Source organism: Chionomys nivalis, chromosome 14, assembly GCF_950005125.1.
Source record: "Chionomys nivalis chromosome 14, mChiNiv1.1, whole genome shotgun sequence".
Taxonomy (NCBI): domain Eukaryota; kingdom Metazoa; phylum Chordata; class Mammalia; order Rodentia; family Cricetidae; genus Chionomys; species Chionomys nivalis.
This window is the reverse complement of record NC_080099.1, coordinates 24,799,982-24,815,556: the sequence shown is the minus strand read 5'-3', so window position 1 is coordinate 24,815,556 and position 15,575 is coordinate 24,799,982. Positions and strand designations below refer to the sequence as shown.

General features: G+C 51.4%; 1 protein-coding gene across 2 annotated transcripts in view; it reads right to left on the bottom strand.

Moving 5' to 3' along the window:
• The window catches only part of Synpo (synaptopodin), a 34,790-nt gene extending 22,886 nt beyond the window's left edge, over window positions 1-11,904 (bottom strand). The window contains exon 1 of one of the 2 annotated variants that reach the window (XR_009058287.1): window positions 6,048-6,349. Coding sequence is in view for 1 of the 2 variants with exons in the window: in XM_057788408.1 (XP_057644391.1) it covers window positions 11,419-11,800 (382 nt within the window). In the remaining variant the exon portion in view is untranslated. Of the gene's footprint in view, window positions 1-6,047; window positions 6,350-11,418 lie in introns of those variants that run through there. The other variant, XM_057788408.1, reaches the window with a different exon arrangement.
• Window positions 11,905-15,575: the final 3,671 nt, after the last annotated feature.

Here is a 15,575-nt window from a genome sequence, read left to right as displayed (position 1 = left end):
CAGGGCTTTGGCTTCAGGAGACTCTGAGCTGCCTGCCCAAGGACCTGCTCTGATCTACGGTTGATGGACCATCACACCCTGCTCAGAGCAGTCCATTCAGATACAGGCACAGCAATCCAGGCAGAGAGGGGGTGGGGTGGGGTGGGGTGGGGTGGCTCCAGATGCTCTGTGAACAACGGGCTATGAAGTAGCTGAGTGTGGGGCCCACTGACAGCAGGCGGTCTTTGGCACAGCTCCAGGAGACTTCTCCTTCCCAGCGTCCCCCTCAAATCCTTTTGGGGCTCCAGTGCTGGATGACTATCTCCACTGCTCCATGATGTACCTTTGTTTGGGATGCCTCATCCTCCTAGCCCTCCAGCCTCACTGGCCTGCCTTTAATGGCTCCTCGGAAGTGCTGTGCCTTTTCTCACCTCAGAGCCTTGGCCCCACTATTTTCACTGCCTTCGGCTCTTCCTGCCCTTGTCTATCTATCAGCTGTGACTTTCTGACCATGTTTTTCCTTCTTTGGGGGTGCTTGCAGGTGGTGAGATGCTCTACCCCTGGGAGTGACATTCTCACCATAGCGTCCTCAGACTATTCTCTGAACTCATCAGATTCCATTGCTGTTTGTTTTAATATTGGTCTGCTCCACCCTAACAGGGCAGAGACATTGACTGTGACCTCCCGTGCCTACACTACCATTGGGGTTGGACAAACATCGGTTGATCAGGAGAAAAAAAGAGAGGAGTGAACTCTTCACCCCCTTACAGCAAAGCCTTCACCTCCCTGGCACTGTGCAATCTCATTCAACTAGAGAAGCTGCTAAAACAAACAAACAAAAACAGTATTGTCAAGATGACTGAGGGTGAGACCTCGGCCCTAGGGCCCTGCGCTTTCTGAGGTGTAGTGGCTTTTACAGGCCATGACACCCCTCCAGGTTTTCCTGAGAGAAGGAACCCGGGTAAGACTTCAAAGCTGCAAAGAAAGAACTTTCACTCATCCGATTCTTCTGTCATTGCCTAATGCCCAGAGAGGGACAGGGTCTCATGTGAGGCCACACAACCAGTACATGGTGACACCAGACTTCCTTGGCACAGCTAGAAGTCAACAGCTGAGCCTCGGGCCCACCCAGGCTCAATGAGAGCACCATCTGCCTGGATGCTAAGAGGAGTGCCGGAGGGAGAGAGAGAGGAGAGGAGCCGGGGCTGGGCACATGTGGATTCAGGCCCAGAGCCAGGGGAGGTGGATGGGGCTCTCAGCGGGAGGCCTGAGAAGAGCCCAGCAGCTGGATCCCTGGAAGCCAACCATCCAGAGGCTGGGTGGTGGCACGTCTGGCCCTTGTGCACATGACAGTCTATTTTTTCATCAGTACCCTCCCCACCCCACCCTCTCAAAGGACCCTGTGTCCTAGCTCTCCATGGTGCCCAAAAGCCCTAAGTAGCCCAAAAGACAATACAAGAGGCCAAGGATGAAGTGTTTCCAACTGTCTGGGTGGTGACCTTAGTTTCCCTATCTGTACAGAGCTGGAGCAGGCCGGACTGCACGGGTTGTTACAGCTCAGGCATTGACATCCTTGCAAGCTCTTCAGCATTAACCGCACTCACTCTGGCAGGGCTACCCCTCCCCACAGGGCACGTTTAATCATCCTTTACCTACCCACGAGGAAGAAGGGTAGGAAAGAAAGGAGAAGGAACTGGCTCATAGGCCAATGTCAGAGGCTTGGGCCCCAAATCCCAGGAGACTCCTCTTGCCAGGGCCTGAGGGTCTGAGATAATGAAAATCAGGAGACACACTGTGTGATCTGGAGAAGGTGGCTTGGCCTCTCTGGACTATGTCATGCAGTAGTAAAGCTGGAGGTCTCTGGGGCCGGTCTTTGGTGCTCACTGAACTGGCCACTCTATGCCTCCGGTTCCATTCATAAAACAGTGAGGCTGGTCTCATAGAGCTCTTGGAACACAGTAACAAAGAAGTTTTTCATAAACTGCTTTTTTTTTATTTATGAAGCATGCTCATTCCAAGAGATCTTATTCTAGACTAGACACAAGGGTCTCAAGTCAGCCCACCATGTCCCAACCACGGTTTCATCTAACAGTTTCTTTCTTACTACAAGTCAATGCTTTGGGGTTCTACAAAATAAGTTCCCTCCCATCCTTCCAGCTTATTCCTTACTTCTGAAGCCTGAAGGAAGCAAAGGGCTGCTCAAGACCACTAGCCTGTGAGCTACCGCTGACACTCAGTCCTATCCATTGTGCTGGTTCATCCTGCTACCTCCAAAACACCCTGGCCATACACCAAGAAGAAATTTACACGAAGATACAGGAGCCTTGGGCGACAGGTCGCCTGCTCAAGGGCTTGCTATTTTAATGGAGACCAAAACATGGAAGTACTATTAATAAGCAGTAGCTCATTTTTTCAGCATTCATCATCGACTGATTCCATTTTCATAACACGACAAGGCCTAGTATTGTCTCTGTTTTATAGATGAGGAAACAGGAGTCCAGAGGGGTTACATAATGTGCTTACAAACTCTCAGGCAGGCAGGAATGAAACCCCAAAGTTTGACCACAAGATTCAGGTGCCAGCCATTCGGGAAGCAGGTGACACAGAGATAGACGGTGGCACCCAGGGAGGTGGAGGGCAGGGCAGGGCAGGGCAGCACAGACCTACAGTGGGCTGCCTTACTGAATGGAAAAGATGAACCCAGGGGGATGGAATGTCGGCAGCAGCCAGTCGGTGAAGAGTTCATTCCAGAAAAAGGGCTTTGGGTAAGCCTCTGGAATGACAAGGCCTGGGGGCTGTGTCATGTCGACTCCTCCTCCAGTCACACGGAGTTACACTGAGCCCCAGTGTCCGGGGAGAGTTCACAAAGGACGCTATAGACACACTGGCCTAACTCAAAGAGCCTCCCCAGAAGCAGATTAGCCTTCCCTCTGGCCAGATCTCAAGACCAACTCCTATGGCCTGCATTTTAAAGCCCAGGAGGCCAGGAGTGGGGTGGGGGCAGGTACAATCTGCAGCCAGCACCCACCACCCACACCCAACTCTGAGGGGGAACACTCACCATCCTCTGCAGTACCCTCCCAGACCCAGACCAGTGCCTTCAAAGACTCTGGGGCCCGTTCTGGACATGCTTCCTCCAAGAAGCCCTGACCACCCTTCAAATACCATTCAGACCTCCATGCCACAGTAACCTCCAAAAGGAACCCGTTGCTTGCTCTCCATCTCAACGGTGGCTTCTTTCCACGCTATAACCCCCTCCTGTCACCTTGTGAAATTACCTTGTTGATTTACCCATCCCCTTTTTATTGTCTTATTCTCTCAATTAAAATGAAAGCGTCCGTGGTGAGATGGTACATCAGATAAAGGTGCTTGTCACCAAGCCTGATGATCTGAGTAACAGTCCCTGGGACCCACATGGTACCAACACATACCACGTGTATTTGCGCACACACATACATGATGTGCCCCCCCACACACACATACAAGTAAATAAATTTAATTTTAAAATTTAGGCAACGCTTCTAGCTTCTAGCCGGGTAAGACAGCACAGCGCCAGTCCGAGCTATATAGCAAGTTCCAACTAGCATGAGGTATATAGTGAGACTCTGTCTCAAAAAACAAACAAAAAAAGGCCCAACCATACATGTAGGTGTACACATATGTACACCGTATATATACATGTGTATGTGCAAATACATGTGTATGTGCAGATACAAATATATAGCAAGCTCCCTGAGGGCAGAATCTGTTTTCTACTCCAGCTTAATTCCTATGTCCCGTCGTCTACCCCCCCCCCCCCATTGCTAGCCAGGGCTACTGAGGTCCCAGGAAGGCAAGGGATTTAACTAAGGTTACTTGGCAAGGCAGCAGGTAACAGAGGTCAGCCTGCTCCTATAGCTGGGGAACTCAGCCTGGCTCCTGTCCTCTCCCGGCTTGCTGGTCTCTGCTGGCCTGTTTTAACCCTGCTTCCTCATCACAATGGGGCAGAGCTGGAAAGTCTTTGACAACAGTGCCCACTCTACTTCTTTGAGCCCATGGTATCCTGATCTGGGCAGCCCTGACTGCTTCCCCTCAGTCCCTCCCTTCCTGGCATCAACTACTCCGATGAGCTCATGTCTGGAAGCCTAGGAGCTGCCCTGAAGGAAAAGGTGCCTCCCAGGCCAGGCCCCTGAGCTGGAGGTGTGTTTAGCCGTGTAGGAAGGCAGCCTTAGTAGTAGGGCACGTGTGGAGTGTGAACTTCCCACCCAGCAGGCCTCTGGGAATCAGCCCTGAAGACTGTAGAGAATGGGGCAGAGAAAGACATCCCGTGTTTCTTCTCTCCCACCAGATGCCCGAAGGCACTGTGCCCCTCCCATTTATTATTAAAGTGTCATCCCCCCCCCCAGCTCTGCAGCCTTCCTGAACAAACTCTTCCCTTGCCCAGCCTCAGTCTCCCCTACTCAGAAGATGGAAATGAGCTAAGGCATCCATTAAAGGGAGCCCATAGGCTAACTTCATTGTGATGAGGTGGTGGAGCAAAGCTCGCTAGCCAGAAACCAGGCACAACCAAAGAAAACTGTCCACCTTACCTGCCAGAGAGTGTAGAGGGTCAACAGCAGGCCAAGGAGGGAAAGAGTTAAAGGCCTTATTTTTTTTCCCTGTACAAATACTGACTCAGTCCTAACTTAGTTTAAAGGGTGCAAGAGATAGGGTGTGGCTTGCAAAGAGAGGACAGGCTAAAAATTGGAGCCTGCAAGCCTTGGTGGCCCAGTAGCAAATATTTGCTGTTAGTTCTTCCAGCATCAAACTTGAATGATGCTACAACTATCCAAAAGCAGGTCAACTCCAGACAGGGATTTTGGCCTCCCTCTAGGGGACAGTCATTAGTCCCCCCACCCCCATGGCCAGAGGCCAGGACTGGGTCAGTGACAGGGCAGGCTGGCTGCAGGCAAGGCACCCCACTGTAGCCTTTCCTCATGACGAGAATCAGATTTCATCCCCCTCTTGCCAAAGCAGCAAGGGTGGGACATCCTGACTGTGCCTAGGGCCACCATGGTACTTGGATTTGTAACGCAGTTGCCTCCTCAGGGCCCACCCACCTACCTCTCGGAGATCTGGAGAAGGGAGGGGTACGCCAAGGTCCTACAACAAGGCAGTTCACTGCAAGGCCACCTGCCACTCAGGACCGGTGGGAGTGGGGACATGCCACCTGCGGCTTCTCACTCAGCTGTTACTCAGCTTCTAAAAAACCCAGATGGGGATGGAACACAGGGGTCCTTATCTTCACCTAGATTTAGGACCAGAACTTGGGGTTGAGGGAGAACGTGGAGACGTTTCCCCTAGATTCCTCAGAGGTCTTTCCAGGGCCCTAGGCGGGAGCTTCCCCCTCCCCTCATTCCACAGCGCAGTGTCAGAAAAGAGCCGGCCCTTTCTGATAGTTAAGCGAAAGGGGCAGTAGTAAATCAGTGCGGTGAGGATGGCTCAGGAGTCCCTAGGGGCACTTTATAAAGGTCTTGATTTCCCCAGGTGGGATTGGGCCCTGGAGGTCCCAGATGTGTAGCGGTGTGGCCACCCTGCGCTCCGGCACACTACTGCAGCTCCTTCTGCCCCGCCACTCGGCCCGCGGGAAATGGAGGTGTCCGCCGGCACAGTTGGTCCTGCTGCCCCCGCAGGCGCCCACGTTGGTTCACCCACAGACTCCTGGGTCTTGCAACCGAATTTCTAGGAGCGGCCAGGGTCTCAGAGCTAGGGCTGGTGCCTATGGCTGAGCCTGGGGGCTGTATGCCCCCCACATCGACAGGCTTGCGGAAAGGGACACACAGCTGAAACTCACACAGCCGGGGAAGATAGCGCCCAGGGACAGGGTGTCCTCTGGTTTCTGAGCTGCTGGAGAGCCCTGAGATCTCTCCAGCCTGCACTGCACAGATGGGGAAACTGAGGCTCTGTAGAAGCAACTTGGCAAAGCTCCCCCAGAGTGCAGGGACAAGAGACCAGATGTGCCACCTCCTCCGGGGAGGAACGAGTAGCTGCGCAGGTGGCAAGGGCGAGGCTCACTGGGCGCCTCGCCAACCCCAAGCCCCCCCACTCACCTCCAGCCGCAGTACACGGTCCCTGAGCTCCCGGGCGCCGCCGCCTTGGCTCACCTGGCTACGTCCATGCGTGAGCCCCGCCCCGAGATCCCTGCACCCAGCCCAGCGGCGGCGCCCGCTCAGCGCCAGAAGCGAGGTCCTGGCCGCTGGAGGCTGAAGGGGACCGGAGCGGGAGCCGCGGGCGCTGGGCGGGCTCCGCTATCCTGCTGTGCGCTCCCCTGGGCCCTAGCGCCGCCCCTCCCGCGCCCGGCCCAGCCCCCGGGGTGCAACACCCCCATCCCCCTGTGGCCGAGGCCTCCTCTCCAGCCGCTCCGGCTCTCTTCACTCTACCTCACTATTCATCTCACTTTCCGCTTCCCCTGCCCCTCTGTTTCCTCATCTTACTGGCATCTCTAGGTCTGCAGTTCTGCCCTTAAATGTTTTTCTCACTCGATTTTTCCATGCGCCGCCATCTCTTTGCCCCTTTCTCTTTCCCTCCCCCTACTACCCTCCTTTAAAATGTCTTTGAGATTCTGTCCTCTCAAGTGATAACCATGACACCCCCACCGGACTTGTCTCAACCCAGCAACTAGAGTAACTCTTCCTCAGTAGGGTTGTTCCTGGGGCGGGTTGTCGCCAGCCCGTTGTTCTCCCCTGACTTAATTATCTATCAGCAATAAGGGCAGAGATGCCGTGTGGCTCTGATTCCCTAACTTTTGCAGAACACCGTTTAGGCTGAGCTCAGCAGAGGCCATGGCAATTGTCGCTGTGCTTCATTGGGAACAGCACACACACACACACACACACACACACACAGCTGTTGAAAGTTCAGAGACTCACATTCCAGTGCAGATCCCGTGAAGAGCCACTGGTGGGCTTGGTTAACAAGCACCTCTGTATCCCCAGCAAGTCTGAAGAAAGACCACACTGGTTGAACACTCTTTCAGCCAGAGTGGCTCCAGTGTCACTTGTCCCCAAGAACTGTGTTTAGGTTTCTGATAAAGGAACTTAGAAATATACTGATGTACACCCATCCCAACCAAGATCCTCTAAAACACAGACCCAAAGATGTTCAGGTCTAAGATTATCCGTGTCCCCAGTGGGTACAATCTGAGTGCAGGAGGTCGGGTGACTGAGGAGACAAATCCATTCTGGCCCCTTCCATCCCTCTCTGACTTTGTGGGCTTCAGGGCATTCCCAGATCTGTGGTCACTTTTGCCTGTTGTGTTGGGTGGGGGACAAGATGCTACCCTGGCAAGGGCACCAGGCAAGAGATTGCTTTCTTCTAGTGCACGCACTGGGGAGGTGACTACACCCCAGCCTGTGGAAATCCAGGAAACAGAGTGTGTGGGTGAGAGGAAGAGAGAGAGGCTAGGATTACTGTGTGGGTGGCTGCGAAAGAGAAAGAGATGGGAAAAAGAAAGGAGAAGAGAAAGCGGTTCTGCCTGCATGTGGGTGTTTGATGGTGGATGTGCAAGAGTGGCCATGCCTGGAGGACAGGCTGTGAGTGAGAGAAAGGGATATGGTTTAACCCTTGTCTACAGGAAACTGTTCTTGTGTGACAACACAGACCTGTGTCTGCATGACCTGCAGCAAGATGGGAGTCATACAAACAAACCTGAGACACTTGTCCACATGTACCGTGTGATATGAGGGATGAGGGGTTGTGGGGGGGGGCATACCAGTGTCTGTCCATTGCACATATATGTGTAGGGTTTGATGGCATTCACGCATGTATAAATTTAAAAGGTCATACATAGGCGAATGTTTGTCAAGAATGTGATATGTATACACTGTGGTGAACACGTGTGTTTATGGATGTATGTGATATGTAAGTTTGATCGAACAGCACAGGAAGGTATAAGTGAACCTGTATGCAGTGCTCTTCAATGTCCTCTTCTTATTAAAGTCACCAGGGTGTGGGGTTCCCTTCCCAGCCTCCTGTGTCATCTGCTCTTTCCCAGAAGCCTAAGGGACAGGGGCCTTGACCATGGCTCCTTGACCTTGACCAGACTCTGTCAGCTCTCTGCCTAATAAAATAGATGTGGTTCATTTTCTCTGCTTGATCAAGATGGGTGTGGCCAGGGCAGACTCACTTTGCCATCTAGACCCATACCCCCATTCTCCTCCGCATCTGAGGCTCCAGGTAGTATCTAGTAGAATGGCAAAGACCCAGAATCCTCTAGGTCGCCCTCCCCAGCAAACAGCCACTTGCTGGGTCTGCAGTGGCTCACAGGTCTCCCTGTTACATCTGAAGAAGAGGAATGTGACTTGGTTGGGTCACCCACCCACTCTCAGAGCCTGAACAACCATTTTCCAGCCCCAGGTGGGTGGAAGAACACAGCCTGCTTCCTTGTCTCCATGGAAACAAAGCAGCAGAAAGAGGATTTAGAAGCATGGGTCCAAGACCTCACAGGGTTCAAATCTCAACTTCTCCACCTACAGGCCAATGGACTGCAATTTGGCAATTCTCTTAAATTCTGTGAGCCTAGTTTCCTCATCTGTAAAACAAAGATAAGAAAAGAACAGAACTGGGTGTGGAAGACACACTTTGTCGCCCCAACAGGGGAGAGGCAGCAGTTCAAGGTCAGCACAAGTTCCTTGGCAAATTTCAGGACAGTGAGTTTACTTAGCAAGACTGCTTCAAAATAAAAAGAAGAGGGAGAGGAGGAGGAAGAAGAGGAGACAGCAGTGGCAATTCTGGATTCCGTAAGGCTATTCAGGGGCTGCAGTGAAGTAATCTATATAAAACATTCAACACGGAGCCTGGCATCTGAAAAGAGAAGCCTGGGGTTGCAGCCTTTGATTTTGCTACCAATTTACTGGGTGACTTTGTACACTTGTCGTTTTCGGTTTCTCTCCTGCTGTAGCCATCGACACAGCAGACCTGATTCCCTGTCAGGTACAGTCAACTGAGACGGTACGGAGAGGATGGCTACGGAGGAGAGCTCTTTCATGGACCATCTAGTGCTTGGCAGAAGCCTGGTCGCTTCACTATATCAGACTTCTCTTGGTCACTGGTGATACAGAACCTGAACATGAGGCTGCAGCCCCTTCTTGTTTGCCAAAGGCCTTGCTCTGCCCAGCTCAGCTGGTACCAGCATCCACTGATCCCAATTAAAGGCCTGCAAGGTGCCCCAGGCACAAGATGAATGGCTTGGACTTCAGTCTGCCAGGCAGCACTCCAGAAAGTCAGGTTTAATAGCGGAAGGATGGGTGTGATTGTCTGAAGATGCTTATGATCCACTCTGTAATGAGAGGAAGCTTGGAGAGGAAGCCCTAAGCTGCTAATAACCTGGCAGCTTCCCAGACTTCTTCCCTCAGACTCTCCAGGCAGAGGGAAGGGACCTGCCACTCTCCATCCCCAGGGAGTAGGAAGACCACTGAGACTTGATCCAAGACCACCCAGACTTCCACTTCTTAGCAAGACCCAGCATCCTTTGAGAAGTCTTACCTCTCCCTTCTTTCTCTCCTCCTGAGGCCACTCCTGCCCCCTTTGTCCCTAGAATGCTCAGAACAACTGGATGGACCATAAAGAGACAAATGAATTGGGCTGTTCCTGAAAAGAATGCACCAAGTCTCAGGGCTGACAATGGCTGTGCATCTTGGACAGATGACTTGAATCTCTGAGTCTCCACTGTCTCACCTGCCCTTCCTTGGAAAGCTACAGTAAGACAGAGAGTGAGATCCCACCAAATGACCCATAGCCCGCAAGATGCCAACAAGGTCATTAAAAGTGATCTTCTCTCCTCTCCATCCTACCCGTACCATTCCAGGGCATCTGCAGAAAGCACGATTTCAGAACAGAATCATAGCTAATAGCCCAAGGCCCTTAGACATACAACCATGGCTGAACATGCTCGTCACATCCTGGGCAAGTCACTTACACAGCTGAGCCACCATCTTTCATCAACGTAATGGGCTCTGCTGCGAGACTGCAGGAAGTCATACACAGAAGCTGTTAGCACAGCAGCCTCTGCACAGCGCTCGCCCAACGGCAGTTACGCTGTTCAGCCAGTAATGATCGCTTCCATTTCACTTTACATACCTACCCAGAGCATTGTAAATTTTCCAAAACATAGCTACAGCTAAAATCATGGCACCCTTTCAACAGCTCCTGTTTTTATTCTATTTTCACAGATGGAAAAAACAATAATGAGCTCACCAAAGGGACTTGCTAGGGCTTGACTACTGAGCACTGGGCTGGTGGTACCTGTCACCATCACCCCTGCCTCCTGACCCAGCTGTGGCCCAGGAAAGGGGAGGGAAAAAGTCACAAAGGTCCTCAGGTTCATTCATACTCAGGCTGACTCTGAGGTCCTCCTCCCTGTTTAGAGACTCTGCTGGCCCCTCACTGCTCCTGTCCAGCTCTCTGTATAACCCATGCCTGGGCAGAGACTGTGACCAAATGAGCAGATCAGAACCTGGAGAGAATTATTGCCGAGAGCAGAGTGGGTGAGAAGGCTGGGGAGGTGCCAGCTCTGGCGTCAGCAACGCCTGCAGAAAAATGAAGTGCTTCTTCACTCTCTTGACGCACAAGCCCTCCCAGGACTGTCCCCCACACACTCTGCACCCTAGGGACCTGCTGGCAGCAGCTCTCCTGCCTGGGCAGATGGTGGCTCAGCTCACGGCCAACCCCACCCGCAGTGTGAACCCACTACGGCGTTTCCATTGGCACTGGCCAGCAGTGGAGGCGATTCGAAGCAGATTCCCTTGCCTATCCTGTCTGCTCTGCAAACTCCAGCTCTCACAGCCCCGCCCCACCCCCCAGGAGAAAATGATCCTCCTCCCTCCACAAGCTGTCACTGACGCTTGTTACAGTCCAGGTGACAAGGCTTCTGCCTTTGTCATTCATCTCTGACAGATGGAGAACTGAGGTCTGAGAAAGGACCCTTCGCCTAGCTCAGCCAGCAATATGCTGAGGGACCCGGAGGCACACTCTCCTACTCTGGAGTCTCAGTTTCCCCACTGAGGTCATCTTACACGGAAGGCTTCAGTCTCTACCTGCCAGCACCTGGGAGGCAATGGCCTCTCTGTCAGGGTGTTTGTCTAGAGCGCCACTGAACTCTGTAGGTTTAACGAAGGGGCTCTGCCCGGGGCCAGTTGCTTGGGACTTCATAGCCACCTGCTACGATGGTTAAAGGACAGGTGAGAGGGGCAAGTGAGATTTTTGTCATCCAAATGAGAGATGGACTTCCTATTGGTGCCTTCTCCTTGACAAAGAGCTGGAACTACCCATACTGCCCAGGTGCCCCCTCCCACAGCTGGAGATCCGGACAGCTGGAAGACTTGTGATCATTGTCAAACAGCCTAGGAAAACATGCTTTAAGAGTCCCTGATTAAGAGCCTGTGGGGTTCTCTATGACCCTAGGGAGAAGGGATACAAGCTTACCTGGTTTCTGGGCCACCCTGGACCCAGGGCTGGTGCTGCCACTGACTGTCATCACTTTCCGAGCCTGTACCACATCCCAGTCATGGCTGGTCCTGTCACCGTGCTGGAACTCATCTCGTGCCTCCCTGGAACAGCTGGATGGCTGGATTACGTCTGAGGCTCTGGCTAGCTGTGGCGTGCCGTGGCTGGCTCTGTGTCTGCTGACCACATCTTCTTCCAGGTCCGCAAGCCTCACCTCTCCCTGCTGGCCGTCTTCACTGCTGCTCTCCTCAGCTTCCAGAGCCAGGCACCTGTAGCTCCCATCCGGGATCTGGAAGGTGCAAGGGGCAGGCCTCCCCTCACTGGGTCCAAGGGTTGGGGGTGGGAAGTGAGGACCCAGCATTATGGTCCTCTCTTTGGTAGTAAAAAGCAGCAGCTCCCTGGAGCAGGGTGGGTGGCCCGTGTGAGTACCGCTCCTCACTCCTCTCGAGGCCTCTTTGGGTTCTCTGCAGAGTCACCTTCTGCGGCTGCTGCACAGGCTGGAGTGAGGTCCAGGTGAGGGATGAGACAAGTCCTTTCTGGGCTGGGGGAAGATGGAGTCCTCCAACACTTCTTACCCTCCTGAGCTCTATGTAGGGCCCTTCAGAGCGATCTATCTGTATAGGAAGAGATGATACCACACATCAGCAAGCTCACTGAGTGTTCCAAATGGAATGCCTGAGACCTGTCCACTCCTGGGTACCTCAAGAGCTGGGTGGGATCTGGGGTACAATTCCCACTCCTCCACAGGAAAGTGTTCCCGGAGGTTCGACCTTGTGGTGTGCCATTCACGCCCTATCCTTAGGCTACCTGACTCTTATTTACTTAATGTTTCCCTTCAATCCACTTTAAATAACATAATTTCTATTACTTTAGAATTATCTTGAGCAATAATTGTAGGAAAACCACAAGCATACCGTGCCAAGTCATTCTCTTCCCTGTGCACGTTAAATAAATATCTTGTTATTTTAAAGCACTTGTGAGCACCATGTAAGAAGAATTCTTTCACGTCCCACCAAAGGTATACACACCGCACGAATCACAGGGACAGTGGGGTGGGGGTACACAAATAGGGTACACAGCTGGCTATAAGAGACAACACACATACAAAAGAAAATTTGCTGGGCGGTCGGTGGCACACGCCTTTAATCCCAGCACTTGGGAGGCAGAGGCAGGCAGATCTCTGTGAGTTCGAGGTCAGTCTGATCTACAAGAGTTAGTTCTGGGACAGGCTCTAAAGCTAAAGAGAAAGAGAAAACCTGTCTCAAAAACAAACAAAACAAAACAAGAAAAAAGAGCCAACACAATGGCTTGCTTATGTGTGCCCAGACTTTGAGCAAGAATCCAACTCTACCACATATGTGTTGGTCTCTGAGTCTCCCACCCCCCATTTGTAAGATGCACATTGTAATCTAGCTTGAGCACCCCAGAATTTGAAAACCCCAAACCCAAAACACCATCATGTAGCCACCAGTCCCAATCCCATCCTGGACTTGGGGACTAAGTCACAGTAAACATAAGGTACAGTTAACAGAAAAAAGCCTCGTGTAAAATGGCCTTCAGGCTGGGTTTATGATATGTATGAAACAGAAAGTAAACTTAATTTTAGACTTGGCTTCTCATCCCCAAAGCTATCTCATTATGCATATGCAAATTTTCCAAAAACCTAAACGAGTCTAAAATTTGAAACACTTCTGGTCCCAAGCACTTTGGATGAGGGATCGACTCTAATTTAATCGTGCCGAGGGTTCTATGAAAAATGGATGCAGAGCACTTTCTGAGCCATCACTTAACCTATGTGGGTTGCTCTTTCAACCCACAAACATTTATCAGGCCCCTGTTCTACTTCAGGTATCGTTAAGAGACACATAGTGTAGATGAAGGTATGGTGTTCTAGCTCATGAAGTTTTTTTTTTTCTTTTTTCTTTCTTTCTTTATTTATTTTCTCATAACCATCAAGGTTTATTTTTAACACGTTAGCTAGTCACTGAAAAAAACTGGTATTTCAAAGTTTGGTATACTAGTTTGTATCATATAATCCATTTGTCGTAAAAAATAATACAACATACAAGCTTTAAAAATGATAATAATTCAATATGTAATAATCCTCTGACATGTCAGAGATCTCAAGAGCAAGGGAGCCTGAGAAAGGCTATTACCCATGGACTATTCTTCTCTGGGCTCATTAATTAATTAATTCACATTCTCATAAAGGCAGAGAGAGACCTCACACCTAACTACCTCCTAACATCTTTATCTTACCTAGCTCCCACTCCCCCTTTTAAAGTCAGTATTTAATTGGTTTATTTTAGAATAAAATTTGTTCGCTAATGAAGTTTTGATATTTGTTAGAGCAGTGATTCTCAATCCTCCTAAGGCTGGGGCCCTTTAATATAGTTCTTCATGTTGTGGTGACCCCCAACCATAAAATTGCCTCATTGCTGCTTCACAACTGTAATTTTGCTACTGTTACGAGTCATAATATAAATAAATATCTGTGTTTTCTGATGATCTTAGACAACCTCTGTGAAATGGTCCTTCGACCACCAAATAAGGACAGGTTGAGAACCGCTATATTAGGTAGCACTGTGAATGATAACGAAAAATAGTGATAATAGTAGAATTATTTATAAGTGTTACAAATGATAATTAGCAGAGGGCGGAAGCTTTCTCTAAGGGCGGAGGAGGAAGGGATGAATGGAGGGTACTCGGGCGGAAGAGCTTGGCAGATGGACAGTGGGCGTAGAGAAGGGGGAAGAATATGGGGTGCCACGCAGGTCCCTGGCTCTGAGGACACATGACTGTGTTCATGAGAGATAGAAGCAAACTGGAAGGTGCAGGTGTTTGGTGGCACAGGGAGGTGTCTGATGCTTAGATTTCCAGGGAAGATGTGCAGTGGACAGGTCCAGGTGGGGTCCCAGAGAGCAGGAGACAGTCCCACGGTGAGGATAACAGTTTGGAAATCATTTGAGGAGACACAGAGTCTGATATGAAGAAGCCATTTTCAGTTGAGCGGACAGCCCTTGAGGCAGGGTACATTGCCAGTTACACTTGCGGGCACCCTTGTAGTGAATGGATGTTGTAGAAACACACCATCTACCACTGCTTAGCCATGTGAACTCTCTATTAGGAGATAGCTAGAGGACTCGTGCGTGCATATACTCATGTACCGACTACGCCTGGCTGGTGAGGATTTATGGAAGGCTACTGGCTTGATGACACTGGGGCCGAGCCCTACCACCCATGGTCCTGAGGCCTCTAGTCCAGGCGGAGGCCAATCATCTCGTCTGTAGTAGTCTGGGTTGAGCTGCTGGCCTCTGAATGGGGTTGTGCCAGGAGAGACTGGTAGGCAGACTGGGGGATAAGTGCATTACCAGACCCTCTGTAGGTCGGAGCCAAGCAGGGGAAGGCAAACATGAGTCCTGATCATAGAGAGAACCAAGCGCCTATGAGCAGGGCCCAGGAAGAAGGGACTAGGCATGCACTCCCTCCTGGGTGTTCACTTAGGCAAAGCACCAGACAGATGCTTCATAGCTCATCCTAGAGGGAGGGAAAGAGAGAATCCACTAAATGAGGTGACCCAGTTAGGAATCACACCTTGCTCTGACACCTTGACCATGAAGCTGGACCTCAAACCTGATGAGGGTGGCCTCAGATCTTCACTCCTCCCCAAGACCTTGCTTGCTTACCAACAGATGCCAGACTCCTGCCACTGAAGTCAAAGGCCTTAGACTCTCAGGAAGGGGACCTTAGATTCTGCATGAGCCTGACCAGATGCCTCCCACCCTCTGGAGGCAGTTTTCCCAAAGGGCACAGTGCAACTCAGGCAGCCAGCGCTAGAAGGACCACGGGACTCCGGCATCACAGATCCATGAGTTTCAGTACTCAGAGCCACCCACCCCTACCCTGTCACAGAACCAGATGGCAGGAGGCAGCAGGAGTGGGTGAAGGGCGGGGGCAGAGCTCTCTGACTCCCTGTGGGGGCCTCTCCTGCTTCATCTTCCCTGCTTCTGTTTTGCTGTATTTGACAGTGGCCACGGTTTCCAGGAAAGAAGAGAGAGGCGGAAAAGTTAACTTTCCGCCACCCACACAAATATTTTTGGCCAGCTTTGTCTTCAGGCTGCCAAGCCAGGAGGGAG